We start from the raw sequence: 27948 nt of genomic DNA, 5'->3' as shown, positions 1-27948 counted from the left end.
CACAGTGACCTTTCTCATTCTTGTAAACGTGATATCTCAGCAACACCTTGAGGGAATATTTTCAAATTTTGCACAAATGTCCACTAGGGCTTAATGGTGAACTGATTAGATTTTGGTGGTCAAAGGTCAAGGTCACTGTGACCTCATCTGTTTCATTCTAATGAATGCTATAATTAAAGAACAGCTTGAGGGAATTTCCTCAAATTTGGCACAAATAACTTCTTGGACCCAACAATGATTTGATTGCAATATGGTCGTCAAAGGTCAAGGTCACTGTGAACTCATAAAACATGTTATTGGCAATGATTAAAAAATTCATACGGCAAATTTCACACAAATTTTTAATAGGATACATTTATGAAGTGATGACGTTTATATCCACGAGGTCAAAGGTCAACCATGACATCATCATAGTCTCCCAAAACACTTTTCTGGCCATTTTTCAACATCGTGTCTCAGGAGCAGAACGGGAGACATTTCGTCAGATTCTGAGCTGGTGACACGGGAGGAAGACGTGTGTGGAGCATCCATGTTTTCACAGACATGGATCTGAACTGTAGGTGTGACTCTGCAGAGGCATAAAAGCGTCATGTCATGTCCCCCTTTATCCTGAGGCAGAAAATGTCTCTCTCTGAGGGACCCAGTGAAGTTTATCTCCCCAAAAAATCAACAATTACAGATTGTACTTCCTGTATCAGGCCTGCAGGTGGTTTCATACATGCATATTTAAGCCTCAAAGTGGAAGAAACCAAGTTATTTATGTTAGTTATGGTGGTGAAAGCCATCTGCATTTAATTCATTTTCAGCTTCCGTTTTACTTCTCTAACTCTGTCCCTGTTTTTCTTCTCAGGAGCCCGGGGAAACAAGAACACCCACTTCTAACTGCTCAGATATTCCCAAAATCAGCCAGATTGTTCAATTTTATCAGTTTCTTTTTTATTTTTTACAGCATCAATAAAATCATACATATAATCGGATAAAATATACTTAATGTTACAATCACATAAAAACCACACCATCTGTAGAAGAGCGTATTTAATGTGACAGTGGCTCCGTTTGAACAGCAGCAGCATTCCTGACGTGGAAAAACGCCGCTGAACACCTCCTCACACTTTAAAAGGAGAGCGAGAGAGAGACTTTATATGACCGAGACACGCAGACACACAGAGTTTCTCACATCAGTGTTTGTAACGGACGGAAACTTTAAGCAGCAGAAGAATTATCAAGAAAATCCAGACACAAGTTTACAGAGAAGAGGAAGAAACAGGAGACAAAGACAAAGAAGACAAAGAAGAGCACAGAAGAAGAAGAGTTGTATAAATGGAGGATTTGTGCAGTGTGAGCGGTCTGGATCCTCTCTGGGTGAGTTTCACATTAAATAGCAGTTTAGTGCATAATAATAATAATAATGATAGATTTAATATATCTTATTTAATAACAAACTGATATTACATTTAAACTCCTCATACGACGCCAAAACATGTAGCAGGATTTAAGGACGCATTTTCAAAAAAAATTTAAACTACGTTTTAAAAATAAATAAATAAATTTACTTTGTATTTAAATTAGTGAATCACTGAGTCACATGTTAAATTTAAATTTGTATTTCTCATTTATTTAAAGGTTGTTTTTTTTTTAAAGGAGACCTATTTTGCTCATTTTCATTTTTCATAATTGTATTTTGTGTTTCAACATGTTAACGTGCTTTGATGGTCACAAAAACACTGAATTTTCCTAAAACTGCAACTCATTGTGACTTGTGATAATATGCTTTATACAGAAAATTTAACTGACTTGATTTATTTTAATGTGAAATTTTAAAACACCAACAAGGTTGCTCTGCTGCTTCACGCTGCCTCTGGTACGATTCATTTTAATCATTTTTTAAACAAATTGTTCTAATTTTTTAACACAGTTCTGTAAATTTTAAAACCTCTTGGAAGTCCATGAAGCCACGCACAAAATGGATAATACAGACCGGTCATGTAAAAATAGGAAAACCAAAAATTATTTTGAAAAGATATGGATGAAATAATTTCCACAGTTCACAGGATATCCCAAAAAGTTCTGCTTCAACACGTATTTGTTGGCGATTTGCTTAAAAAACGTCATTTTCAGTGTGTTCAGTCTAACTGTGAACACTGATGGTGTTTTCTGGTTTCAGGACTGGAACCTGACCTGGTACACCCCCCGGCCAGACCTGACCCAGTGTTTCCAGCACACTGTACTGGTGTGGTTCCCCTGTATTTACCTGTGGACCTGTTCTCCGTTTTACCTGCTGTACCTGCAGCTCCGCCCACACCGAGGCGCCATCCCGCTGTCCAAACTCTGCTGCAGCAAGACGGTATGAAAACAGGGCTGAGGCTAGACCGGGTCCAGGAATCACAGGTCTCTGGCCCAACCCTGTTCTCTGTGGTCTCTCTAGTCTCTGTGGTCTCTGGTCTAACCCTGGTCTCTCTGGTCTAACCCCGGTCTCTTTGGTCTCTGTGGTCTCTGTATATTCTATGGTCTCCTTGGTCTCTGTGGTCTCTCTGTGGTCTCTCTGTGGTCTCTGTGGACTCTGTGGTCTCTCTGTGGACTCTGTGGTCTCTGTGGTCTCTCTGTGGACTCTGTGGTCTCTCTGTGGTCTATCTGTGGACTCTGTGGTCTCTGTGGTCTCTCTGTGGTCCCTTTGTGGACTCTGTGGTCTCTGTGGTCTCTCTGTGGTCTCTCTGTGGACTCTGTGGTCTCTTTGTGGACTCTGTTGCAGCTCCTGGGTCTCAGTCTGGCGTCCCTCGGTCTCCTGGAGATGTTTTATTTCCTGGTGAAGAGGGACGAGCTCCAGAACCACATGATAATCCTGATGGGTCCGCTGATCCGGAGCCTCACTCTGGTACGTCACTCAGGTGTTGGTTGCCATGGCTCCTGGAGACGGTTGCCTGGAAACCATCAAATCCAAACAGTTTCTCACCTGTTGTCTCTGCGCTCAGTGAAACCTCTCCGTCCTCCTCGTCCTCTCCGTCCTCAGGTCCTTGCTGTCGTCATCATGCAGGCGGACAGGATGAAGGGCGCCCGCTCGTCTGTCCTCCTCTTCCTGTTCTGGACTCTTCTGGTTCTCTGTTCCCTGGTTCGTCTGAGGGTTGATGTGGAGCAGATTATTGATCAGGTATCAGTTATTAATTATCTTTAATTTACGCTCTGATGAAGCTTTGCAGCCTGTCAGCTGTTCATCTGAGGTTCTCGACTTTCAGAGGTCAGCTGATCCTGGTTCAGTTCAGTCTGCCAGCTTTAGTGTTTTCGTCCTCAGAAAGACGAGTTTTGACTGATCCAGATGCAGATCACGTGTTGACACTGGGAGATCGTGTCAGACGGTCTCAGTTCGTTCCTCCTCTTCTTCAGCTGTTGTTCTTCTCTGTTCTTCTCTTTCAGTTGCAGTATTTCACAGCTCTAAATATACTTTCATCTGCATGTGTGAAGTGTGTGTGTGTGTGTGTGTGTGTGTGTTTTAACTGCTTCTTAGAAAGCACTTCAAATGCAGCCTCTGACATGTTTCCTGGAGATGACGGATGTTTTTTTCTCTTTACTGAACTTTAACAGTCAATAAGTACCTTTAAGTTTCTGAGGAAAAAACTATTAAATAAACGTATACGGAGAAAAAAAGTGTCTTAAAGTAGTTCAAGTACACAGTAATTATTACAGTCATTAGTACTGTAGTTGCACCTTTTTTGCCCGTAACATTTTGGTGACGTTTAATGGTGTTTTCTTGCATGTGATGTGTTGTCAATATGTTTTTGAGTTATGTTGTTTCACTTCTTAGTTCCCCAAAATACAGATTTAATCAACTGCCGCAAGATATTTGATATTTAGATGTGTTCAGAGGTTTTTTTTTTATTGTATTTAATTTATCTTTAATTTGTGTTTGTCGTGCAGTTCTCTGACCTCCGCTCTCTGCTGTTCCAGGGTTTTTCATCAGACGCCGCTCGTTTCGTGGCGTTCTTCATCTGTTTTTCCCTCCAGCTCATCGAGCTCATCCTCAGCTGCTTCTCCGACCGCCGGCCCCTCTCTGAAAAACACGCCTACGTGCAGGTACCACACACACGGCTCCATTCAGGTAACACACACACTCCTGCATCCAGTAGGTCACCCTGAGGTTTTGTTCTAACAAGCAGCTGTTGAGATTTATTTAGAGAAACTAAAAACTGAACTTTAACATTGAAATTAATCCAGACATTTCTGAAAGGTTCCAGTTTAGGGTTGCATATTGTAAACACTCTCCCTAATGGATTATCGGTCAAATTTATGATCGATTAATCGTTATTTTACAAATAATAATAATAATAATGCCTTTCCCAAACAATATTTCCTCGGTCAAAGGGCAGGCTCACTTCAGGCTCTCAGTAGCCGACAGGTGTAGAACCGCTCCATTAACTTCAGAGGAGGTTAAATTATTTCATTGTGTGGCTCTTCTACAGTTTTGAATCGTTATCGGACCAATTGGATTAAATTCTGATTGTGAAATTAGTTATTTCTTAGGGTGACGCTAAAAAAAAAGCATCCACTGACTTACAGTATTGTCTTTTACAATGTTGGTCTAGAGGAAAAGTACTTTTCGGCCCAAAGGCGTCACTTGACATACCGAAAAGTTGTAATTCCACTGTTGGGCCACTACAAAAGTCGACTTCAAAGTGTGACATACTTTCTGGGGCCCGGGTCAAAGTGCAACATCGGGAAACCCAGAAGTTAAGTTAAGTAAAGTCCGACTGCCGATCTGCAGTGGCAGCATATCCTGAAGCCCAGCTGATCTCCAACACTACGACACAAAGATCCTCACAGACAAACAGAGCTCTCACTCTCCGTCAGACACGCTGCAAACATGTCCTGCTGTAACTGTGGCTGGTATCAAACCTTTTTAACTGACCTGTGCTTTGTCTTTATCAAACTGCTAAATATGAGTTTCTGTTCAAATAATAATAATAATTGACTCTCATCAGAACCAGTGTCCAGAGGAAGACGCCTCGTTTCTCTCCAAGTTTTTCTTCTTCTGGTTCAGCAGGTACGAACATCACAGCTCAAACTCTCGAATCACCAAAACAACTTATTTGGATCATCTTCAGATTTCTGTTATGATCTTTATTATAACGCTTCGCTGTGTCGAGATTTTGTATCCTTGACAACAGCTGGATTGTTGGATTGTCTCCTTGTCAGTTTGGTGGTTCAGGGTTACCGGCAGCCCCTGCAGGCTGCAGACCTGTGGCCGCTGAGGGACCAGGACACATCGAACCGGATCATGACGGACTTGGAGAGGTTCTGGACCCAGAACTGCAAACAGCTGCAGTATGATACTTTTGATTTAATATTTAGATTCATTTTAATATTTACATGATTTTCTATTTAATCTGAATTAATCTGAAGTAATTAGAGACGTACTGCATATTTTTTCAAATATAAGCCATTCCTGCCCCCCCCCCGTCTGTTTGTTTTGTGGATCTGCAGGGAGGAGCCTGCTGGTTTTGAGCCATCCATGCCGTGGCCCAGTTCCTGGTCCAGATCCTGGTCCAGGTCCTGGTCTCGGTCCTGGCCCGGTGGTTCTGCGGCGCCAACAGAAAAAACACAGCTGCTTAGGAAGAACAGGAAGGGGCGGGGCTACGGCCTCAATCTTCTGCACGCTCTGGGACGCAGCTTTGGGCTGTACTTCCTGTGTGGGACTCTGTGCCTCCTCCTGCATGACGCCTTCATGTTTGCAGTGCCGCAGGTGCTCAGGTGAGCCGGAGACGTCACAGAGACATTCACTGATGTCTGTCCACTTTCAGTTTGTGTGGAGGTGAGAAGAAAAAACTTTATTTAACGTGCCGACAGAGAGAGACTGGAATAATTTCAATTCCACAATCCGAAAACCCTCCAACTGGACTTGTCAGACCAGGACTAAACTGTCTGCACTTGTGTACTGTTGTTGTTGTTGTTGTTGTTCACAGTGTGTTGATTGTTTTTATTTGTTGTTGTTAGTTTGCTGCTGGGCTTCATGCGGGATAAAGACGCTGCAATGTGGAAAGGTTTCTTCTTTGCTGCGCTGCTGTTCCTGCTGTCGTGTCTGCAGTCTCTCCTCCATCATCAGTACATGTTTCACTGCTTCACTGTCGGGATGAGGCTGAAGACGGCCGTCATGGGACTCGTCTACAGGAAGGTGACAGACAGAAAGACCGACAGACCGACAGACAGACAGACAGACAGACAGACAGAGACCTGGCCAGTAGTGCAATAGATTGCGGTGATTTTTTGCTGGCAGCATCTAAAACAGTAAAATGGGTATACCCCATTAGGCCCACTAATTTTTGGCCGGGGACTATTGACTTTATGCTGATGATACAGTCATATATGCTTCAGCAAAGTAACCAAATGGGGCAACTAAGATATTATTATCACATATGAATGGGGTATAAAAGTGGTTTTATCAAAGATAATAAGCTCACCTTGAACATGAAAAAGACAGTCTCTGTGTTTCTCCATCAAAACACTACAATCAGAAAAACACATAACAGTACAGGGAGAAGAAACTGAGATGGTAAATGAATTTAAATTTTTAGGTGTAGTCCTAAATTCCAAACCCAAATTTGACAAATGTTTCAAAAAGATTACAAAGACAGTAAAAGTAAAACAGATCTTATGTCAAGAGGGCGTCAGGGTGTGAAACAAACTTAGTATGATCCATTTTTCTTTGGCCACTGAGCTCTTAAACGGGCACATTTAGTTTGTCAGTATGCTGTTCTGTCAAAACTGTGTTGTTAATGTAATAACAAGCATCATACCGGTCTTCAGGCCTCCCTGTTTTTGAATGATGACTACCATCTGCTGGTGTGGAAGATTCACGCAGGCACAGAACATAATTGCTGGTTGACTATTAGTTCGGTGACTTCATTTGTGGCCAAGACAGAGCGACATGAGGTGGAGCAGCAGGGGGCTTTTGGTCGGTTTGGTGTGTCTGGGCCTTAAAACTTGTGCAGCTAAACTCCTCAGCACCTGGAGCTCACTGACGTGGTCACCGGAGTTCATCTTCAGCACTTCAGACTCAGTGTGCTCATCCAGTATGGAGTTAGAACGGTCTCAGAATGAACGAATGCACACAGAGGGATCACAAATGCGTTTTGGGATTTATACGTAAATGACTTTTCACACAAAAATATTTTTCAGTGCACACACAAATATTTTTTGTTCTATATAACTGCAAAAACAATCTACATATAAATTAATAAGGTTCACAATTGTATGTCTGATGCAAACACAGATATTTCTCGTTTTAAATATATATAATGGAAATCAACAAATATATGTATTAAAATAATTTGCAATTTTCACCAAAAACCCAAATGTATGTTGTGACATTTATACACAAAACGTTGAATCTGTATTTACAAACTGCTCGTGGTTTGTGTGTGGAAGAGTGTGCTTCGATCATAGACAGTTTATAAATGATTTATATTTATGTTTATTATTTACAGTCTAATGCTTCGATTAACAAATGCTGGTTTTTAATCAGGTGATTGTCTGTAACCAATCAGATGTCTCCCTCCTTTTGGCCAATCACAAGAAGGAAACCCAAGTGGGGGCGATATTTTTACTCTTCAGCCAATCACATGAGCTCGCCCGCGCACTGCGCAGCCCCTCCCTCGCGCACGCTCAGTCAAGCTCACTACCGTTTACGCGCGCGATCCCGGGGGAAGTTTCAGGAAACGATGGCGGACAAACAAACACCGGCGCTGAAAATCCACCATAATCATAATCTTCATCATAATTATAATCATAATCTTCATCATAATTATAATCATAATCTTAATCTTAATCAGCATCGTCCTCGCGGACAGCAGCGGACACCGCGAGCACAGAGGCACCGAAACAAGGAAATAATTGAGCCGAGCGGAGATAACACGGTGAACACCGGAGCTGTTTTCCGGTGGCGACGGCTAACCGGAGCGGGGAGTCCTCTGAGCCGGTGAGTTGGCCTCATGTCTGTGATAAATGCTGTGTGTGTGTGTGTGTGTGTGTGTGTGTCGCTGTTAGCTGTGTGCTGTTCCCGGTGCGGCTGCGGAGCTAACGTTAGCTTGTTTCCGATGCTAAGGCCGGTTAGCTGTATTTACCGCAGAGTAATAAACGGTGTCATCGGTTTGGGTTTGTTACTGATATTTTTGTAATCTCTCACATTATAATGTAGTCACCACCGCTGATCAGCTGTCTGTTTACAGCCGGTCTGTTCTCAGACCGCACACGCTAACGTGCTCGTGAGCAGCCTGACGGAAACAGACGTGCTGTCGCTTTTACCGGGAAACATGTCGCTTTTACCGGGAAACATGTCGCTTTTACCGGGAAACATGTCGCTTTTACCGGGTGAATCTGCTGATTGTGTCCGTTCACACGCAGGCTGCCGTTATAGCGCCGCAGTGTTGTGCCTGTCACAGCTGGAGGTCACTGTCACGTAGAGAAATGGCAAAATGTACATTTAGTGGTTAAAAACTGTCAGATTATACATCTTTGTTCTGTTTGTCTTTGCTTGAACCGAATTTAGAGATGTGAGCGTGTTTAACTCTTCTGTGATGTCTGATCGTTGAGTGCTGTTACTGTTTGTAACATTGATTTTCGTGTCTTTTCTTTATGGAAATATTCACCTTTCTGTCTCATTTTTACTCTGGCTGTTATTGAATATATGAACCTTTAATATCTTATCCTTTTTTTTATCTTTACCAAAAGCCTAATTAGGGACAGGAGTTGGAAACTAGTAATAGCTATAATCTCTCTGTGTGACACATCAGATACTACTTGTTTCAATAGGAGGAAGTTGTACTTATTATCCCTATCATATTTACGATATAACTAAATATTTCTGCTCTTTCCACAGGTCACTGAGATAAAGGCTGGCCTTTGCATCAGGGATCAGATCTTCCAGCACTATTTTTTTAACTGTTATTTTAAAATATAATATTTTTAAATATTATAGTCTTGTTTTATTATTGAACACTTTGTACCATGATGCACATATTTGTCAATAATCTTACCCATGTATTTGTAAGTATATATTTTTATGGTAGTATAATGCACACATTTTTGAATACCTTTTTCTTTAATTTTTAGATGTATTATTCTCTTTGCTTGTATACAGTATGGGAGCAAACATTAAAATGTCAACTGTAAATGTGCTATTGACCATGTATTCGACCCACCTACCTTGTGTTTCAGTCATCTGCCAAATAAAACTTGTAAATATGTAAAGTGTCATTTGTGTTTTTATAAGCTTCTCAGATATTACTTTTGAGATATTATATATCTATTATTGACTGGAATCTCATTGCTGCAAATGCAGCAGTTTTTATTGTTTACTTTGGTTCAGAAAGTATTGTGATGATAGAATATGGTAATGACTGTCTAACAGGGTCACGCTGAGGTAGCGGCCCGGGCTTTGGGTTATATAATACATATATATATATATATATATATATACACACACATATATATATATATACATATATATACAGTTATTGTCCTTGGAGCTGTCTTCGTCTCATCAGTAGTAGTAGTTGTAGTAGTAGTAGTAGTAGTAGTACACACCAGTCAGGGCTGCAGTGCTAATTCTCTAACTCCATAAGCCAGTTTCTGCTGATTAGCCGAAAACTTGTGTCCAGTAAAGTGAGCCGTGTTTGAATCCTCAGTGAGATCAACAGTAAAGTTTTTTGTATGAATTGTATGTGTGCTGATCAGCTGTTAAGTCAATAAAGTTCTCTGTGTTTGAATCCTCAGTGTCTGCTGACCAGCAGTGCGGCCCGGCGGCGGTTCACTTCGGGAGAAATCATCAACCTGGTTTCAGCCGACACTCAGAAGCTGATGGACTTTGTGGTTTATTTCAACAGCATTTGGGTCACTCCCATCGAGATCGCACTCTGCTTCTACTTCCTGTGGCAGGTAAGAAAAACAACAACAGCCTGACGTGCACACGGCACACACACGTCTGTGGTGTTCATCCTGTCTGTGTTCATTGTTCTTGTTGTGTCTGTCTGTTGCTTGAATTTAGCCGTGACTCGGTTGCATTATTTCTTGCGCACTGCTCTTTGCACTATGTATATAGTTTATCTGTCATTATGTGCACTATGTGCATTGTCTTGTTTTTCTTACCTGTTTGTTGTGGTTGAGCGGAGCACTGTTAAAGTATTCAGATTCTGATTCTGATTCTGATTAAAGCAGAGCCACATTGGTTACCATGGAGATTTATTTATCCGAGCGGGCGTACAGTAAAGATGTAAAGTGACAATAAAAAGTTGACATTTAAAATAAAAAAAGCTTAAATGGAAATGTTAAGCATTTCCATTTAAGCGTTTAATATCAGTTTTTTTAATATTAGTAATTTTAACTAAACTTTTCCATTTTAAGTTTTATATTTGATATTCTCTTTTGTTGTCTCCATTGGCATTTTTAAATCATCATTTCACATTTTAAATTTGTTTTTTCCATTTCCTTTTTCTTTTTAAGTATAATTATGGCCTGTTAATTCCCAGTAGTGTGGTAAATTAATCATCTTTTTAAGTTTATCTCCTTAAATTTTCTATTTAGACTTTTAATGTGAATTATGGACAAAAATATCCTCCATCGTCCTCTGTGTGTGATTCTCACGGTGTGGAGTTGATTGATCGGTTTTTGGGTTTTTGGGAGTCAGCTGGAAATGAATGAACAGGAAATAAGGATGCCGTCCTGCAGCGTCCGTCACAGTAACGCGGTCCGTCAGAGGCCGATGTTCTGATTTATCAATAGCTTCTGTGATTGATTGTTGATCGATCCACAGCTCCTCGGCCCGTCTGCGCTCGCCGGCATCACAACTGTTCTTCTGATCTTTCCTCTGAACGGATTCATCGCTAAGATGAGAAGCAAACTGCAGGTCAGGGAGCTGTTTTTAGGACTCCTTTCTCCTTCTGCTCGCGGATCAGTGTGTTCCTCTACAGTCTGCTGCTTGTGATTCTCAGGAGGTTCAGATGAAGTTCATGGACGGCCGGATCAAACTGATGAACGAGATCCTGAGCGGGGTGAAGATCTTGAAGTTTTACGCCTGGGAGGAAGCTTTCCTGCGACGCGTCGGCGTCCTGAGAGACGGAGAGCTCCAGGCCCTGAAGAAGTCTCAGATCCTCCACTCCGTCTCTCTGGCTTCCTTCAACTCCTCCTCCTTCCTGGTGAGTCTCACATCTGCCCGCGCAGGCAGCAACACACTTTATTGTTTTCTCATGAACTCAAGATTATTAAAGTGATTTCACTGAGATGTTTCGTCCTCTCTGATCAGATCGCCCTGTCGGTGTTCTCAGTGTACGTGTTGATCGACGAGAGAAACGTCCTGGATGCTCAGAAAATCTTCGTCTCTGTCGCTCTCATCAACATCCTGAAAAATCCTCTGAGTCAGCTTCCCTTCGCCATGAGCACCACCATGCAGGTAAGTCACAGCCAATCAGAACCCTCCGTTCTCCAGGTGTGTCAGTCAGCAGGCAGCACAGTGTCTCCAGGTTTAGCTGGGCTGGATGGGGAGGATCTCTTGAAAAGAAAACTTAAATAATGTTCTTCTATAACTTACTTTATTTCTTTATGTCTGTATTTACCGCGTTCAGTCTCAGGAGTGTTTTCTCGCTGACAGCTGAGCTGGTTGGCAGCGTGTCGTCCTGTGGTGAGTCGGGTCTGCTGGTCAGGAGACGCAGTCTCAGCAGGAGAGCTGCTGATCTTTGCATCCTCGCCACTGATGCTACTTTCACGTTGTTTGAGTTTAAAAAAAATCCAAATGTTGGGTTTGACGTCTGTCTGTTAATGATTGTTAATGATAATTAATGATCGCTGGCTCTTAGACCGTCGGTCTTTGTCAGGTGACGTATCATCACAAAAGCCTTTTGAACCCTCAGTAAAGGATTATCTCATCTTTAAGATAAGTCATGAATATTTAAACTCACCAAGTTACTATTATTTGTTTTAATTAATAGAAATATTTGGGAGAATCTTGTGATTGTGCTCATCAGTGAATGTTGCTCTTTTTCACTTGTTTAGTTTGAAAAGTGGAGACGCTCCTTTTTTTGTGTAAAATGTGACGACTGATCTGTTAAATGTGAATATTATAGACTTTTGTCCTTTTCTGTCCTTTGATCAGGCCGTCGTCTCCCTCAGACGTCTGGGAAACTTCCTGTGCCAGGACGAGCTGAAGCCTGACAACGTGGAGAGACTTCCTTACAGCACAGGTAAGACAGAAATATGACATCACACACACACCTGGTCACTTCCACCTGAAACCACGACTGAAACGGTTCTCTGGAGGCGGGGCAAAAAGGAGTGCACGAGAAAACCATTTGTTTTTTCTTTTGTGTTTTGTTTTATATTTTGTGTGAAACAAATCTTGGAGGTTTCATGAGGAGTTTTAATGTTTGTCAGATTCTGAATGAATTCAAATAAATTAATCGTTAATTTTTCTTCTGGGCATCATAAAAGGTTTATTTAATCTGGACTTTTGTCCGTTTTATTGTTCAGGCCTTAAAGGCATTGAATTCATTTTAAATATCCTTTTTTCTTACTTTGCTTTGTAAAATCTCAAAATAATTGGAAACATCTATTTAAAAAACCTTTTATGATGAGTATTTGATAAGCGGAATAAACCCACATACAGAGTTAGAAACACAAAATCCGTAATGAAAAAACACCAATAAATGCTAATTATTTTCCAACTCTGACCAGATCTAAAGTTTTTAGTGGACCAAAAATGAAATGCTTTATATTACAATAAACATTTAGGCAAAATTGTTCCTAACTCTACGTCAAGAAAAACGATGTTGGTTCATTGGTTTGTTATTGTAAAATTGAACTTAAATTTCATCCTGAGCGGCATTTTAAAAAAGATATGAAGTATTAAATTTAATTTTCCTGAAGCTGTAGGAACCCTGTTTCAGTCACTTACATAATCCAAATTTTATTCATATTTCTGTAGACAAAGACAATCTAATGACCTTCAGATGAATGTAAGAATAGAAAGGACCGACGGATCTCCTTAGAACCACGTGTAACTGAGGGGAACCCTGTTCTGTGTTCAGACGGACACGGCGTGGTGGTCCAGGGCGCCTCCTTCTCCTGGACCAATGACGGGCCGCCGTGTCTGCGGAGGATCGACGTGAGGGTGAAGACGGGCTCCCTGGTGGCCGTGGTCGGTCACGTGGGCTCGGGGAAGTCGTCCCTGCTGTCGGCCATGTTGGGAGAGATGGAGAGGAGGAGCGGCTTCGTCTCCGTCAAGGTGACGACAAACATTTTCTCCGCTCTTTAAAATGATTGATGTTTGCACCGTTAAGACTTCGTTTCATGAAACTTTCACACACTACATACGTGATGATGTCATCTTAAGGGGTGGAGCCAGAGGGAGAGAGGCTGTAATGAGCATGTGCAGAGGCCCACGCAACTAAATGCCTTTGATGCGTTAACCCTTCGAGCCCTTTGGGCCCATTTTAAAAAATATTATACATTAATATTATTTTCTACTTTCATTGAACTTTTTTACCCACATCAGTCCTGATCCTAAATATCAAATATTCATTCTTTTTTTTTTTTTTTTTTTAGAATTTTTAACCCTTTAAATGGCAGGTTTTTGTCATGATGCCACTATTTTTTTAGATGGAAAATACACAAAATTATATCTAAATATTTTCAATATACTCATGCATCGCATGCAAAGTAGATTTTTTGTGATTGTCACAGTCTGGGATATGTCAGTGATTAGCAGCTACACTAAACTAGCCAAAAAAAAACCAACAAGAAAATAGTTCAGAAAAAGTGCTGAAATAAAGAGACTGTGTTTTTAATTGACATATTATGTTAATTTTTTTCTGGAACATGATTTTAAAACAAAAAATTATAATTACAAATATATCTTTCTGGACACCCCCTCCACCCCTTCTTTTATTTTTTAAATTTATTTTCTTATAATTCTCCCTTTTTTTATAGAACACATTTGGGGGCAAAATTTCTCTCAATTTCTGTCTTAACGGGTTTCAAAGACTAACCTGTCTGTGGTGGTGCAGGGTTCAGTGGCCTACGTCCCGCAGCAGGCCTGGATCCAGAACGCGTCCCTGAAGGACAACATCTTGTTTGGTGGGGAGAGGAAGGAGAGCTGGTACCATCGTGTGCTGGAGGCCTGCGCTCTGCTGCCGGACCTGGACATCCTGCCCGCCAGAGACAGCACAGAGATCGGGGAGAAGGTACCAACACTGACAACACATTGTTCATTGTCACCTCGTTGTCTGAAAATGAAATTATTTATTTTTGTTAATTTACCCTTAGAGACTGTTCTGTTAACCCTTTCCCCACCGGGACTGCCAACTCCAATGCACATGCCGTGCTTCTCGTGCTTTTGGGCTCTGTCTCACGTTCTCATGACGCCGAGGATAATCTCACGCCAAAACACAGCGAGGGCAGAAGTGTTGAACAATCGTGTAAAAAAGTGAAGGACTTTGACTGTAGAACAGCTGAGTGTTTGACAGCCACAGCATTTGATCATCACGGATCAAACAGCTGATTGTCCGACATCGCTCCGTGTCTCATCCAGCTGCTCGCGCTGAGCTTTCGTTATTATTACCAGGGGCAGATGTAATGTTTTGGGGGCCTGGGGCCACAAGCACATGAATATTAAAGCGGGCCCTAAAGGGTTAATGATGTATCCACTGACTGCAGGGTCTGAACCTGTCTGGAGGTCAGAAGCAGCGGGTGAGTCTGGCTCGGGCCGTTTACAGGAAATCCGATGTTTACCTGCTGGACGATCCGCTGTCGGCCGTTGATGCTCACGTGGGACAACACATCTTTGACCGAGTCATTGGACCCAGAGGACTCCTCAAAGACAAGGTGAGACCAGGAGCAGCGCCGGGCTTTGAGGCAAATGTTTAACAGTGGCCAGAAGTGGAATTGGCCCAAAATGACTTTCTCTTAGTGACTGACTTACTTTGGGAAAGAGACGTCTGTAAATCTGTGGATAAATTCTTTTGAGTGTCAAAACTGTCACAAAATGACTGATTTAACTATATAAACCATAAAACTGTGGTAGTCAGACACTACATAAAAGCCAGGCTAAAAAGATGAGCTTTTAGTTTAGGTTTTGTGGTGTATTATGCTTTGTTTCTTTAGGTTCCTATTTTGGTTAGGCAACGAGGTCAAAGGTCTAGGGACGGTTAGACCTTGAAGCCACGCGTACAAAATACCGGCCCCAGGTTAAAAGTAACATGGAATGAGGCTCCTTCCAAATAAGGACATATTTGTGGGGTCTTGTGATTGATCACAACAGGTGAAAAGTTGTTTACTGACAAATTTATCGATGCCTGTACGTATATAAGAGACTTGCATGAGCTGTAAGATAGAGAGATTCGCATTGGTCCTGAATCCTCTCCCAGGCAGACCATGGTGCCTGGTGGATGCTGAACTTTGTTGTAATAAATTGATTATTATGCAACTAAGTCAGTGTCAGCGGAGGTTTCTTCATCGTCTGCACATCATTGCTACTTAAGAAACAACTACAGATTCAAAGTATCAATTCAATGGACAAGAGGAGCTGTTTGCAGATGTTTGTCAGTGAAAACCTGACGTTCTGCTGCGCCTTTTCACCTGATAACTTAAGATCCAGATGTTCAGGAGGTTTTACCGGGAGCTGAATTATCCACACTTCTTACTAAAAATCTGTTTTTCTGATGCGCCAGTGTTCGTTTGGTTATTTTGGGATAGTGTAGAAACATAGTCGAGGACCTGCTCTCTATGTCAGATATAAACGACTCATTCTGAGGTAACAAGAACACAACCATCGTTATTTTCAGTGATCATACACCAAAAAAAGGTATTTTATTGTTTTTCTGACAGTAGAGCCTCATAAATGTTACACAAAACGATTGAATGAAAATTACAGAAAAAAAACTCTAAGGCTCTTAAAATGTTAAAATGCCTTTATTTCTGCAGCATGGTCACGATGAACCTTAAAAACACTTTCTTCAGGAAGTCAAACCGATCTCAAGACGCCAAAGGTCTTTTTCTATTGGTCAACCACCTATAGGATTCTTACACCTGTGTCTGGGGGCGTGGCCTGGAGGTGTTTACGTATTCCAGCGCATGACATCATTGATGTTTGACTCCATGACGAAAGCTCGTATGCTGACCATGCCGTAGAAATTAAGGCATTTTAACATTTTAAGAGAGTATAGTATGAATCCTGGTATCAAAGAGCACCTCGAACAGACGGACTTCTGAGTCCAGGAACTTTTCCTTTTCATGCATCTCTGATTACTGTAAATTACTTTGGGGATAAAAGAGCTAGTTACGTGAAATGACGTCATGAATAAATGTTACGTGAGTGCTGACGTGTTTTTCAGACGCGGGTGCTGGTGACTCACGGCCTCAGCTTCCTGTCTAAAGCAGACCTGGTCCTGGTGATGGAGGAGGGTCAGATCTCAGAGATGGGCTCCTACACGGAGCTGATGGACAGGAAAGGAGCCTTCGCCAGATTCATCCACACATTTAACGTAAACCAGCGCAGAGAGAGCCCCACCCCCAGAGACAAGAGTGAGACGCTGAATTAACGGAGCAGAAATTACACTGAACTAACAGGAGAAAAAAACTGCAGTAAATAAAGTATCTGGGCTCAGATGGAGCACACTGCAGTCTGTTTACAGTAATACAGTTTGTGTGTGATTCGCAGGCAGCAGGAAGTCGGTGTCTCGTCTCAGCATGACGGATTTCTCCATCGATCTTTCTCAGGAGCAGCTGATCAGGTAGACAAACTACACACAAAAGTGTCAGCTGATAACAACACAGACACACCTTCAGATGATTTTATGTACAATGATAATACAGCCTTGTATGTCAGTAATAATACACACATTGAATATAATAGATCACAAAAACTTTAAAAAGTCACTGATAATCTGATTGGTTGTCTGCTGGGAAAACGTTTTATGTCTGTGAGCTTATTACAGAAAAAACAGCAGTTTTTAGACTATAATTAAACATCGGAAACTTGTGTCGGGTGCTCATCGAAAACACGAACCAACAGGACAAACAAGACGAAAATACAAGTGAAAAACCTGAAAAGCGAGGAGGAAATACATGAAATAACTTCTATAACAGTGATCATTAAAAGATCATTTCAATGATTTAGGCACCGTTAGAGGCTTCTCTGACGTCCTCGTTCCTGATGAACTCTTGTTTTTATCAGGACATGAACCGCACGTTACGCTGTTGATTTATTCAGCGGTGCCACAGATCCACAGAACGTCTGTTGCCTGCTGTGATGTCGATCTGTGTGTGTGTGTGTGTGTGTGTGTGTGTGTTTCTGTAGCTGTGTGTGCTGATGTTTGCAGATATGTGTGTGTGTTTTCTGTGTGTGTTCCAGCTGTGATATGAGCAGTGCCAGTGTTCAGGTGATGGAGGCTGTTGATCAGGACTTGGACGCTGAGGATGCTGGGAAGCTCACAGAGGTGGACAAAGCTCACACAGGAAGGGTGGGTCCTTCTTTTACAAAGTACAATTCAAGAAAACTTCACTGTCCACAAATGTGGAAATTTGCCTTCAGTTTAGCTGAAAATACATAAAAGATATGCCCAAAAAACATGAAATAAAAAACAACATAACTACATTCTAGATGAAAATAAGTCTCAGTGATTCACATTCAAGCAAATATAATTTACAGTAAATGAATATTCATATGATATTGTCATGCCGTGCAAAAACCTGCAGCAAAGTCTCAGATCATCATCCCGCAGTACCTCGAGTCCCCGTATCACCTTCACAGGACGTGACAGAAGAGCGCTCGCAGATATTTCTGTTTGCTGCCGGTAGTCTGTAACGCCTCCCAGGGTAAAAGTTTGAATTCACTGTGTCGTGGATGAGAAGATTCATTAATAACTCTTTCAACTGCAGACTACCGGCAGCATGAACATGAGCATATTTTTATTGTAATTTCTGCTCAAATGTGTATTAAAGAAATGTCTCACAGATTGCACACATTGCAAGAAAAGTACCTTAAAAGTAGTCTTAAATAGAGAGGACGAAATACTAGAAAATTACCACCCTCAGAAAAAGAGAAAGTGTCCAGAAAACTGTAATAATTGTAATAATTTTTTTTCATGGCTTTTTAAGTTGCTTGTTTCCTCCTTTTTAAGAGATGAAACCAATCTGCTCAGGTTTTAAAGGGTTAATTGTGGAAATACTACGCTCTAAGCAGCTTTGCGACAGCGTCTGTGTGAACACCTCGTGTGGGCGGGGCATGAGATAAAGTTTTCATTCACTTTATTTTTAAATGATGTTTGAATGGATGCAAAGACAAAAACTGAAACTGCAGCAAATGTCCACAGTAACAGCGCAGTGTGGGACTGACGAAGCTCGTCTCCGGTTTCAGGTGAAGCTGCAGATGTACAGAGAGTACTTCAGGACTGTCGGCCTGACCTTCATCATGACCATCATCTTCCTCTGTGCCTTCCAGCAGGCCGCCTCGTTGGCCTACAACTACTGGCTGAGCCTCTGGGCTGACGAGCTTCCCGTCAACGGCACGCAGATTGACCACGAGCTGAAACTGAGCGTTTTCGCAGCTCTGGGCTGCACCCAGGGTGGGTCAAAGGTCAATACGCACGTCATGTGAATAACAGATAGATACAGACAGACAGATGGGTTAGGTATGTAAAAAACTCAGAGCGAATGAGTGAGATGAGAAGATTTCCATCCGTAGCGGAAAGTGTAATGACACACCATAGAAGAAGACCAGGATCCGAGCATTACCAGTTTCCACGGTGACAGAACGGGCTGCATTTTCAAAGATCGCGCTCTGGAACCAGGTTCCAAAAGTTTGCGCTTTCAGGCCCTCAAACGCTGCTGTGCTGTGAGCAAAAGGCCAAACTGCAACAAAAGTTTATTGTTTCGTGAAACAGCAGTCGCCGTGTAAACGGCCCCTAAACGCAGTCATCACGTCTCGACACTGCAACGCTGCCCCAGTAAAACCAGTCTGTTGTGTTTAGGGATGGCCATGTTTGGGACTACGCTCGCCATCGCTCTGGGTGGAATCGTAGCATCGCGTCACCTTCACGCCGACCTCCTCCACAGCGTCCTGCACTCGCCCATGTCTTTTTTCGAGGTGACGCCCAGCGGAAATCTCCTGAACCGCTTCTCCAAAGAGATCGACGCCATCGACTGCATGATTCCCGACGGGCTGAAGATGATGCTGGGCTACCTGTTCAAGCTGCTGGAGGTCTGCATCATTTTGTTGTTGGCCACGCCCTTCACAGGGCTGGTGCTCCTCCCCCTCACCTGCGTCTACATCTTCATACAGGTAAACGTTCTCCTGAATGTTATCTGGACGTTTCTGAGGTTCAACTGAAGCATCTGGTCATTAATATTTTTGTGGTTCTGGTCTTCAGAGCTTCTACGTGGCGTCGTCGTGTCAGCTGCGACGACTGGAGGCAGTGAGTCGCTCGCCAATCTACAGCCACTTCAACGAGACAGTACAGGGCGCCAGCGTCATTCGAGCCTTTGGCGAACAGGGATTCTTCGTCCTACAAGCCAACCGTCGCATCGACAGCAACCAGGAAGCTTACTTCCCTCGCTTTGTCGCTACCAGGTTGATCCTAATGACCGAAAGTGCCTTTACAACATTTTCAGTTTGTGCTGTTACAACAAAATTGACTTCAATTCATTTCTTCAGTTTCATTTCTCTCAACAGTTATTGGTTTATGCTTTGTCATCCTGCAGAGTTAAATCTTCTCATCCAAATCTTTTTGAATTTTATAATAAATTGACTTTGTTCTCGGAGTATATCACTCCTGACTGCGCCGTCTCTGCAGCAGAAATTGGTGTTACATGATCAGAGAAAATTGAAGCAAAGGGCTGTGACGTTTGCTTACGTAGAAAATGAACTATTTCCAGAACGCACTGAGCTGCAGCGGATTCGTTTTTCCACCAGAAACAATACGTCAGCCAGCCGATAACAAACATTTGAAGCGGGGCGCCCAGGAGCTCACCTGGGCCATGACCTTTCTGCAGCAGACGCAGCTTCCTCCAGTTTTTGGGTGTTAGCTGCATATCATCCCCCTCTCCTCCTTTCACACTGAAGCTATACTGTCAAAAAAATAATAATATTTAAAGAATTTGAGGTGAGAAACTGGCAACACAGTCACAGAATATTGGCTGCTGAGTTTTCCTGTTTGTTTCACAGCCAAACGGAGCTCTAATATGTGTTTCATTTTAGGGAAGAAGTAGGCAAAACAGTCACAGGATATCAGGTTGTATCTGAGCGGTGCTGCTGAGATTTAAAGTTTGACCTGAATATTGGCTGCGCTGAGAAGGAGCGAGATGATTGTGCAGTTAAAGCCGCAGTAAATTTCACCACTTTCAGTTTATTATTATTGTTCGGATACAAAGCTGACTGAGAATTTACTCTGATAACAGTAATGTAATAATGGTTTGTGCATGTTTATAGTATTATATTTTTGCTGAGAGTTTTTATTTTTCACTGGTTTCTGTCAGGTGGCTGGCGGTGAATCTGGAGTTTTTGGGGAATTTGTTGGTTTTGGCTGCAGCCATCTTGTCGGTGCGAGGTCGAGATGAACTCAGCCCCGGGATCGTGGGATTGGCAGTGTCGCACTCTCTCCAGGTCAAAAACTGTTTTCACTCCAGAGGACTCAACTGCGTTTTTACCAAATGGTCCTGAGCGAGTTTTCCTATTTACGATTGATCCAGAATGTGCAGCTCAGGTCAAGAATATTTTGTTAGTACTATTTAGTTTATACAGAAGTAAAACAAGTTTTCAGACAGCAGACCCATTGTAACCATGGTAACCAGACACATCCTCCAGCTTATAACATCATGATTGGTATATTTATCCTTCAGACAGCTATTTGATTTCTATCTATATTTAAAGCTCATATCGTCATGAAAAACCTGGAAAAGTCATGGAATTTACAAATAACAATTTCCAGCTCTGGAAACGTTTTGGAGAATTGAATATGCCTCGGAAAGTCATGGAAAACTGTTCAACTTTACACTTTAGTCACATCACTTGATGTAATGTTGTTCTCATTTACCAAATTTCTAAACTTCGGATTGTGACGCCAGGAATATTTATTTATTCACATTTTTTATTTTCCAGTGAAATATTCTGTTTATTTGGTGACTTTGCTGTTGCAAACATGTCTGATGCTGCTTTGGAAAAAAACATTTAGTTACATTTAAGTATTCACTGTTAATCCTGTTCTTAATTCATATTTGTTTGAATAATATATCTTTTTAAAAAGCTATAACAGGGTTATGAAAAAGACCTGTAGAGAGAACAGCACCGATAGAGTACTGATAAGAGTAGTGTTTGTTTGCTTTAAATACATGGAAATGTATTTGGTAGAAATGTATATTGTCCCTGAGTATCATGCTGTTTGACAACATCAGTGAGTTAATAAAATATTATGGTCTCCACGGGAACGTCTAACGATGGTGTCCTTTGTGTTTGCAGGTGACGGGAATCCTGAGCTGGATCGTTCGATCCTGGACGGACGTGGAGAACAACATCGTGTCGGTGGAGAGAGTCAAAGAGTACGACCACACGCTCAAGGAGGTCAGCTGCTGAGCGTGGAAACTGTAATCTGTGACTCACCGTCCAGCAGCTCTGAGACGCACCTCAAAGCTCGTCTAAGCGTCATTATTGAAGCTGTTTCTTTTGATGGTTTATATTTTTTACTCACATGACATTGTTACCGAGCTTTAATGATTACGCTGCGAGTTTCAGTATACCGCCGTCCTGACCCGATGTGTCTCCCCAGGCACCGTGGACCCTCGAGGGAAGTTTACTGCCGGCCTCCTGGCCCTCCACGGGAAACATCCAGCTCGAGGACTACGGACTGCAGTACCGTAAAGGTTTGGACTGGGCTTTAAACAACATCTCCATCAACATCCAGGACAGAGAAAAGGTCAGCAAAGATCAGAGTCAGGCTGTAAACATGTTCAGTGACGCTGTAAAGTTGAGCATTTTAACATGACTGTCTGCAGGGATTTACTCTGTTTTATAGCCAGGTGGCCATTCGACGAACTGCAGTTTTTGACACCTCCACATTAGCTTAAACTTTTGCATCGGCTTCATTTTTAAGCATTTTTAAGTTTGCAGCTTTGGAAAAACTGCTAAAAGATAAATAAGTATAAAAGCAAATGAAAAGTGCAAAACAAAGTTTACGTAATACTTTTGACTGTTGTCAGTTACACTTTCTGACCTGACTTTTGACTTTTGTTTTTCAATGATTGTTTATTGTGTTTTAGTTTGTATCCACATCCACACGTTGCTTTCATATTAACACTTTCTTTCCACACTCAGAGACAGAACGAAAACAAGACAAACATGAAGGAGAGAAAAGCAGAACAGTCTCGGTTACAGACATCTGTTTTCAAACAAGGACACACACACACATAGATGTGTGTGTGTGTGTGTGTGTGTGTCTCTCTCTCTTGAAGTTCATACATCCGATAGTCTGACGGTTTTTTCCACTGTTTCTTAGATCATCCATTTCCTCCATTTTCCATCCAAAACTTCCTCTCCGTCTAAGCTTGTAGGTCATTTTTTCCACAGTGTAAATATTTCTTAGAATTTGTAACCGATTTTCTGTGGTAGGAGGTTCAGTCTTGTACCAATTTTCTTTCGATGCTTTCTTGCTCGTGATCGATAATATTTTGAATTTTTCCACGGCACATAACTTTGCATCCCGTAGGTATTTCATATCCCAGAATTTCTTTAACTGTAGCGTTCACATCTTCCCAGAATTGCTATAACCTGAAAATGTGTCTGTGGTTTGCCTCTTTATTCTCACACATCTGCTAACAGGATTGCTGTGAATCAGTGTTTTTGACTTTTTATTTGAGGTATAATCAAGTAGCGGGTTAAACTTCCATCTGAACTCCCTCCACATCTTTAAATTTTCAGCGGCGGGTTGTGATTTGCACTAAGCCATTCTTCAGTTGTAATTTAAATTTTCACTTCCATCCCCCAATTCGTCTTGATGTAAATCGGACATATGACTTTATGATGATATAATAAATCGGCGTCTGAAGAGTGGAGTTCACTCTGAAGAGTCAATGAATTTGCAGGTCGGGATTGTGGGAAGGACGGGAGCTGGGAAGTCATCTCTGGCTTTGGGAATCTTCCGCATTCTTGAAGCAGCGAAGGGACGAATCTTCATCGATGGGATCGACATCGCTCAGATCGGCCTTCATGATCTCCGCTCCAGAATCACCATCATTCCTCAGGTCAGTTCAATTCATAGTATACTGTAGTATGTCGAAAAATTTGCAGTGTAGTATTTTAACGTAGTCATTGTATACTATGTTAAAAAAAACATTTAAAAAAACAAAGTATAGCATGTAGAACAAGTCATGCTATAATATATTGAGAAAAAAGTCATAGTATCGTATGTTGAAGAATTGTCATATAACATGTCAAAGAGTCATAGTATCCATGTTGAAAAACTACATAGTATAGCATGTCAAAATAACTCATAATATCACATGGACATGTATTGTGTGTGGAAAAAACTTCTAGTATACACTGTGAAACAAAGTCATAGGCTGTGTTTGGATAAAGTTAACCTCAGTATGCAGTAATCCACTACATACTGCATACTGCGTTTGACATGCAGTATCCACTACATACTGCATACTGCGTTTGACATGCAGTATCCACTACATACTGCATACTGCATATGATATATAGGATGCAGTGTTTGGCAGTAGTATGCCGTATCCACTACATACTGCATACTGCGTTTGACATGCAGTATCCACTACATACTGCATACTGCATATGATATGTAGGATGCAGTGTTTGGCAGTAGTATGCGGTATCCACTATATACTGCATACTGCGTTTGACAGTAGTACGCAGTACAGCTGTTCAGGTGGATCCTGCAGTTTGCTGAGTCAGACATGGCTGGTTTCCGGTTTTTGAAAGCGGAAGCAAACAATAGCAAAACCGGTTTGAAGCAGAGTAAACAGGTGACGTCGCGGCGTCGCGGGTTCGATTCCGGCTCGCGGTCCTTTGCTGTGTGTTTCCTCCGTTTTCTGTCTCCCCCGTTTATGTCACTCTCGCTATAATAAAGAAATTAAAGGCAAAGAAATAATCTTTAGAAAATGAAGAATAACTTCGCTTATGTCTCCTTTGTAATTGTACTCTTATTGGCAGACACCGGTATGTAGTTTACCTGTAGTTTAACAGTACTGTAAATGATATGAATAATACTGGCATATGGTGGATTTTGCATTTGTTTGTTTATTGCATACTAAATACTACATACTTCATTTTGACAGTGCATACTGCAAGTGTAGTAGGCGGTTTCGAGCACAGCCGTAGTTTAGCATGTTCAAGAAAACTGATTTGCAAAATAATACAAAAAATCATAGTGTAGTACGTTACCTAAAAAAGCATAAAAATGTCAAAGTATAGTATGTTGTCAAAAGTAGCCTAAAAAAGCAAGAAAAAAGTCTTAATATGGGGTCCAAATTGGCATTAAAAAGTCATTTTGTAGTATGTTGTCCCAAACGACATAAAAACATCATAGTATACCATGTTGTCGAAAATGGCATAAAAATGTCAGTTTCATATGTTAGCATTGCATTTCGTCCAAAATAACATGAAAAAAGTCACAGTGAACGGTGTTGTCCAAAGCAGAATGTAAAATGTAAATTGTAACAAATTGTATAGCATGTCGTCCAACATAGCACAAAAACTTTATAGTATAGTATGTCTTCCCAAAATGTGTGAAAGTGGCAATGTATAGAAATGTGTAGTCTTCCAAAATAGCATGATAAAGTCAGAGAATAGTATTGTGTTCAAAATAGTATAAAAAAAGTCACAGCATCGTATGTCGTTCAAAACTGCACAAAAACTTTATAGTAAAGTTTGTAATACCAAGACTGCACAAAAATGTCATAGTATTGTATCATAAAACGTGATGGTATGTTGTATGATGGTTCCTTAAAGTGGCGCTACGTTATCAAACTTTTAAGAACCCCGAGTCTCTGACTTTTGTTTCAGATGCTCGGGAATGGTCAGTTTAGTTTCTAAAAATATCTCCTGAGTGTCTGATCGCACACGTTGCTCTGCTTTAAGGTGTTCTCGTACCTCTCATTCCCAGGACCCCGTGCTGTTTTCAGGGTCTCTGAGGATGAACCTAGACCCGTTTGATACCTGTTCGGAGGAGGATCTTTGGAAAGCTCTGGAACTGGCTCATCTCAGCGGCTTTGTGTCCGCACTGCCACAAAAACTGGACCATCTGTGCTGCGAAGGAGGAGAGAACCTCAGGTAGATCACCTACGACCCATGATGCACCAGAGTCACCTGCTCTGGTGCAAAGTGTAAAGCAGGCATGTCCAAAAGTCTGGCCCTGGGGCCAATTGTGGCCCTTGAGCCAATTTTCAATGGCCCTTGGCTTGACTTTGAAAATATACTTGATGTGGCCCACCACAAAATATTGGTTAATTTAGCAATATCACTTTGCATTTTTTTGCAGAGCACCTTCCAGCAGCAGGACTTTGTTAGTGTGTAGACGAGCATCAGGCAGAACTAGTCAAACTGTTATCCACAGCAAAGAGACGCAGACTCACGAAGACTGCCGCCTTTTTTTCACTGAATGATGAAACAGTTGTGTTTGTCTCGTTTGAATGGGATCTGAAAAAACAAACAAACGTTAGTTGCGAGACGCATCCGTCCCCCGAGTGTTTTTCACATTATCTGATCTGGCCTCCGCTGAAAACCGCCGGGACTCCCCTGATGTAAAGTGTGGTGTCTGTCTGCAGTCTCGGTCAGAGGCAGCTGCTGTGTTTAGCCAGAGCTCTCCTGAGGAAGACCAAGATCTTGGTTTTGGATGAAGCGACTGCAGCTGTGGACCTGAAGACAGACCAGCTGATCCAGTCCACCATACGCACTCAGTTTGACGACTGCACCGTCCTAACGATCGCACACCGCCTCAACACCATCATGGACTACACCAGGTACCATCTGCACTGATTCCTTTTCATGTCATTTATTTGGCACGTTTGTCTTTTTTCCATTTTGTTTTCGTTGTCGTCTAACTGCCGTCTGTTCCTCAGAGTCATTGTGATGGACCGAGGCTCCGTCGCAGAGATGGACTCCCCCTCTCAGCTGCTCCGCGCGCAGGGTCACTTTTATCAGATGTGTGTGGAGGCTGGTTTGGTCTGACATACGTTTGCTCAAACTGTGTTGATGTACGGATATTTGAAACAACAACTGAAACATCAGCATCAGTTACATTTCAGTGTTTAATTATCAAACTGACGGAAATATGAATTTGATTTTGCACTGAGCATGTGCAGTTAGTCACATGACTGCCTCCCCAGCTAACATTGTCCTTTCTTATTAAAGCTCAGTCGTTTAGGAAAATATCAAAACTAAGGAGACTTTCATCAGATTCTCCACTTCGTTACATCGACAGGTGGGCGGGGCCACCTCTGCCGTTTGGTCTGATTGGTTGTTGTGGTTGGCTGTAGCGCGTTTGTGTTTTGAGGATACTTTGGTGCCTCTTATCATTGTCTCCATCATCTTCCACTGGATATTTTCATCTTTAACACTTGAAAAGAAACGAAAGTCTTGATCTTGTAAAAATTCCTTCATGTATTTTGTGTTCTTTGATCTAAATAATACAAACAAACTGGAATAAATGAGTGTAAACTTGTTGCTTTTACTTCATTGAGTTATCCGTTTTTATTCGCTCGCCCTGCGCAGCTCGAGTGTTCTCCTCCATTTAACTAAATTACTTGCAATAAACACAAAAAGTCATATAAAGGTTGCAAAGTTTAAGATTAGTTTCAATGGACCAAGGATCAGTCAAAACTCAAACAAAAATGATACAAAAATTATAACATAGCATAACATCAAAAATAAAAGGTCATGGTAAAGTATATCACCAAAACAGAAACTCATATATTATAGATATAATATTGTATCTGTTCTTTGCAGAGTTTGCATGTTCTCTGGCGTTCGCCCACATTTCAAAAACATGCAGGTAAATCTGAATTCTCTAAATTGGCTGTAGTGCGAATGAGAGTGTGAATGGTTGTCTGTCTCTATGTGTCGGCCCTGCGAGAGCCAGGCCACCTGTCCAGGGTGAACCCCGCCTCCCGCCCAATGGCAGCTGGTGTAGCTTCGCCGTGTGTCGCCATCCTCGAACCACAGGAACCGTAAGTAATCTCTGTCCTCTTGATTCACACGTTCACTGTGATTCGATGCTTGCAGAATCTGCAGAGCCGTTTGTGAGATCAGGTCCAGCCAATACGTGATCGTCATGGTGCCAGATGTACAGTAATTATTGTACTTGTAGGATAATTTTGCCCTCTGTACAATGTACGATCGATAATCCCGAAATTGCCATAATGTACGATAATCTCACCATTGTAAAACTTACAATAAGCACTTCACATTTTAACTCATTTCCTGTCTCCTACGTCAGTGTTTATGCATCACCAATCGTGTTTGGTGGACGCCACGTTCGGGTCATGTTTGTCAGCACCCACAGCTGTCGTTTGTTTTCGTAAACACTCGGCCGCCAGCATCAGACTGAGAATGGAGACTAAGAAACAGCTTCTCTGGCAGTGGGTTTGGGTAGATAAGTAGATGTGTCCAAAAGTTGTTGAAGTACTTGTTTAGTATTTGTTAAGTGAGAAGTTTCAACCCATTATTTTTCTCTTAAAATATGATAATTTTGAGCCTTTGATACAATAGTTGAAAATAATTAATCTGGCAACACTGGTGATCATTGAGTGCTGGGGGGGTCATACTTAGCCAAACAGTCGAACACAAGACTGATTTTTTCTGGTTTTCTCCGTGAGGAATATACTGTACGTTTCCGGCTGATGTTCAGCTCTCTCTGCATCACCATCTTTGAAGACACCTTCCATGAACTTGACACAGTCATGCTTGCA

At 41.7% G+C, this 27948-nt stretch overlaps 1 protein-coding gene across 1 annotated transcript; it reads left to right on the top strand.

Moving 5' to 3' along the window:
* The first annotated feature begins 786 nt into the window (after nucleotides 1–786).
* On the top strand, nucleotides 787–26739 carry LOC121945446 (multidrug resistance-associated protein 1-like). The gene is made up of 30 exons (XM_088084818.1): nucleotides 787–1362; nucleotides 2165–2344; nucleotides 2750–2872; nucleotides 3008–3145; nucleotides 3940–4065; nucleotides 4971–5032; nucleotides 5185–5313; nucleotides 5473–5739; nucleotides 5983–6160; nucleotides 9760–9921; nucleotides 10796–10888; nucleotides 10974–11177; nucleotides 11285–11431; nucleotides 12131–12218; nucleotides 13062–13258; nucleotides 14040–14216; nucleotides 14689–14856; nucleotides 16365–16554; nucleotides 16691–16763; nucleotides 17384–17492; nucleotides 18389–18596; nucleotides 19002–19312; nucleotides 19401–19600; nucleotides 20506–20632; nucleotides 21485–21586; nucleotides 21792–21938; nucleotides 23104–23262; nucleotides 25146–25312; nucleotides 25807–26001; nucleotides 26101–26739. The coding sequence occupies exons 1-30, from the start codon at nucleotides 1321–1323 to the stop codon at nucleotides 26207–26209; spliced, it is 4578 nt and encodes a 1525-aa protein (XP_087940944.1). The 5' UTR covers nucleotides 787–1320; the 3' UTR covers nucleotides 26210–26739.
* Nucleotides 26740–27948: the final 1209 nt, after the last annotated feature.

Source organism: Plectropomus leopardus, chromosome 11 (genome assembly GCF_026936395.1).
Source record: "Plectropomus leopardus strain MGB_pleo_1.0 chromosome 11, ASM2693639v1, whole genome shotgun sequence".
Classification (NCBI taxonomy): Eukaryota; Metazoa; Chordata; class Actinopteri; order Perciformes; family Serranidae; genus Plectropomus; species Plectropomus leopardus.
This window is presented reverse-complemented; position numbering and strand designations above follow the sequence as displayed.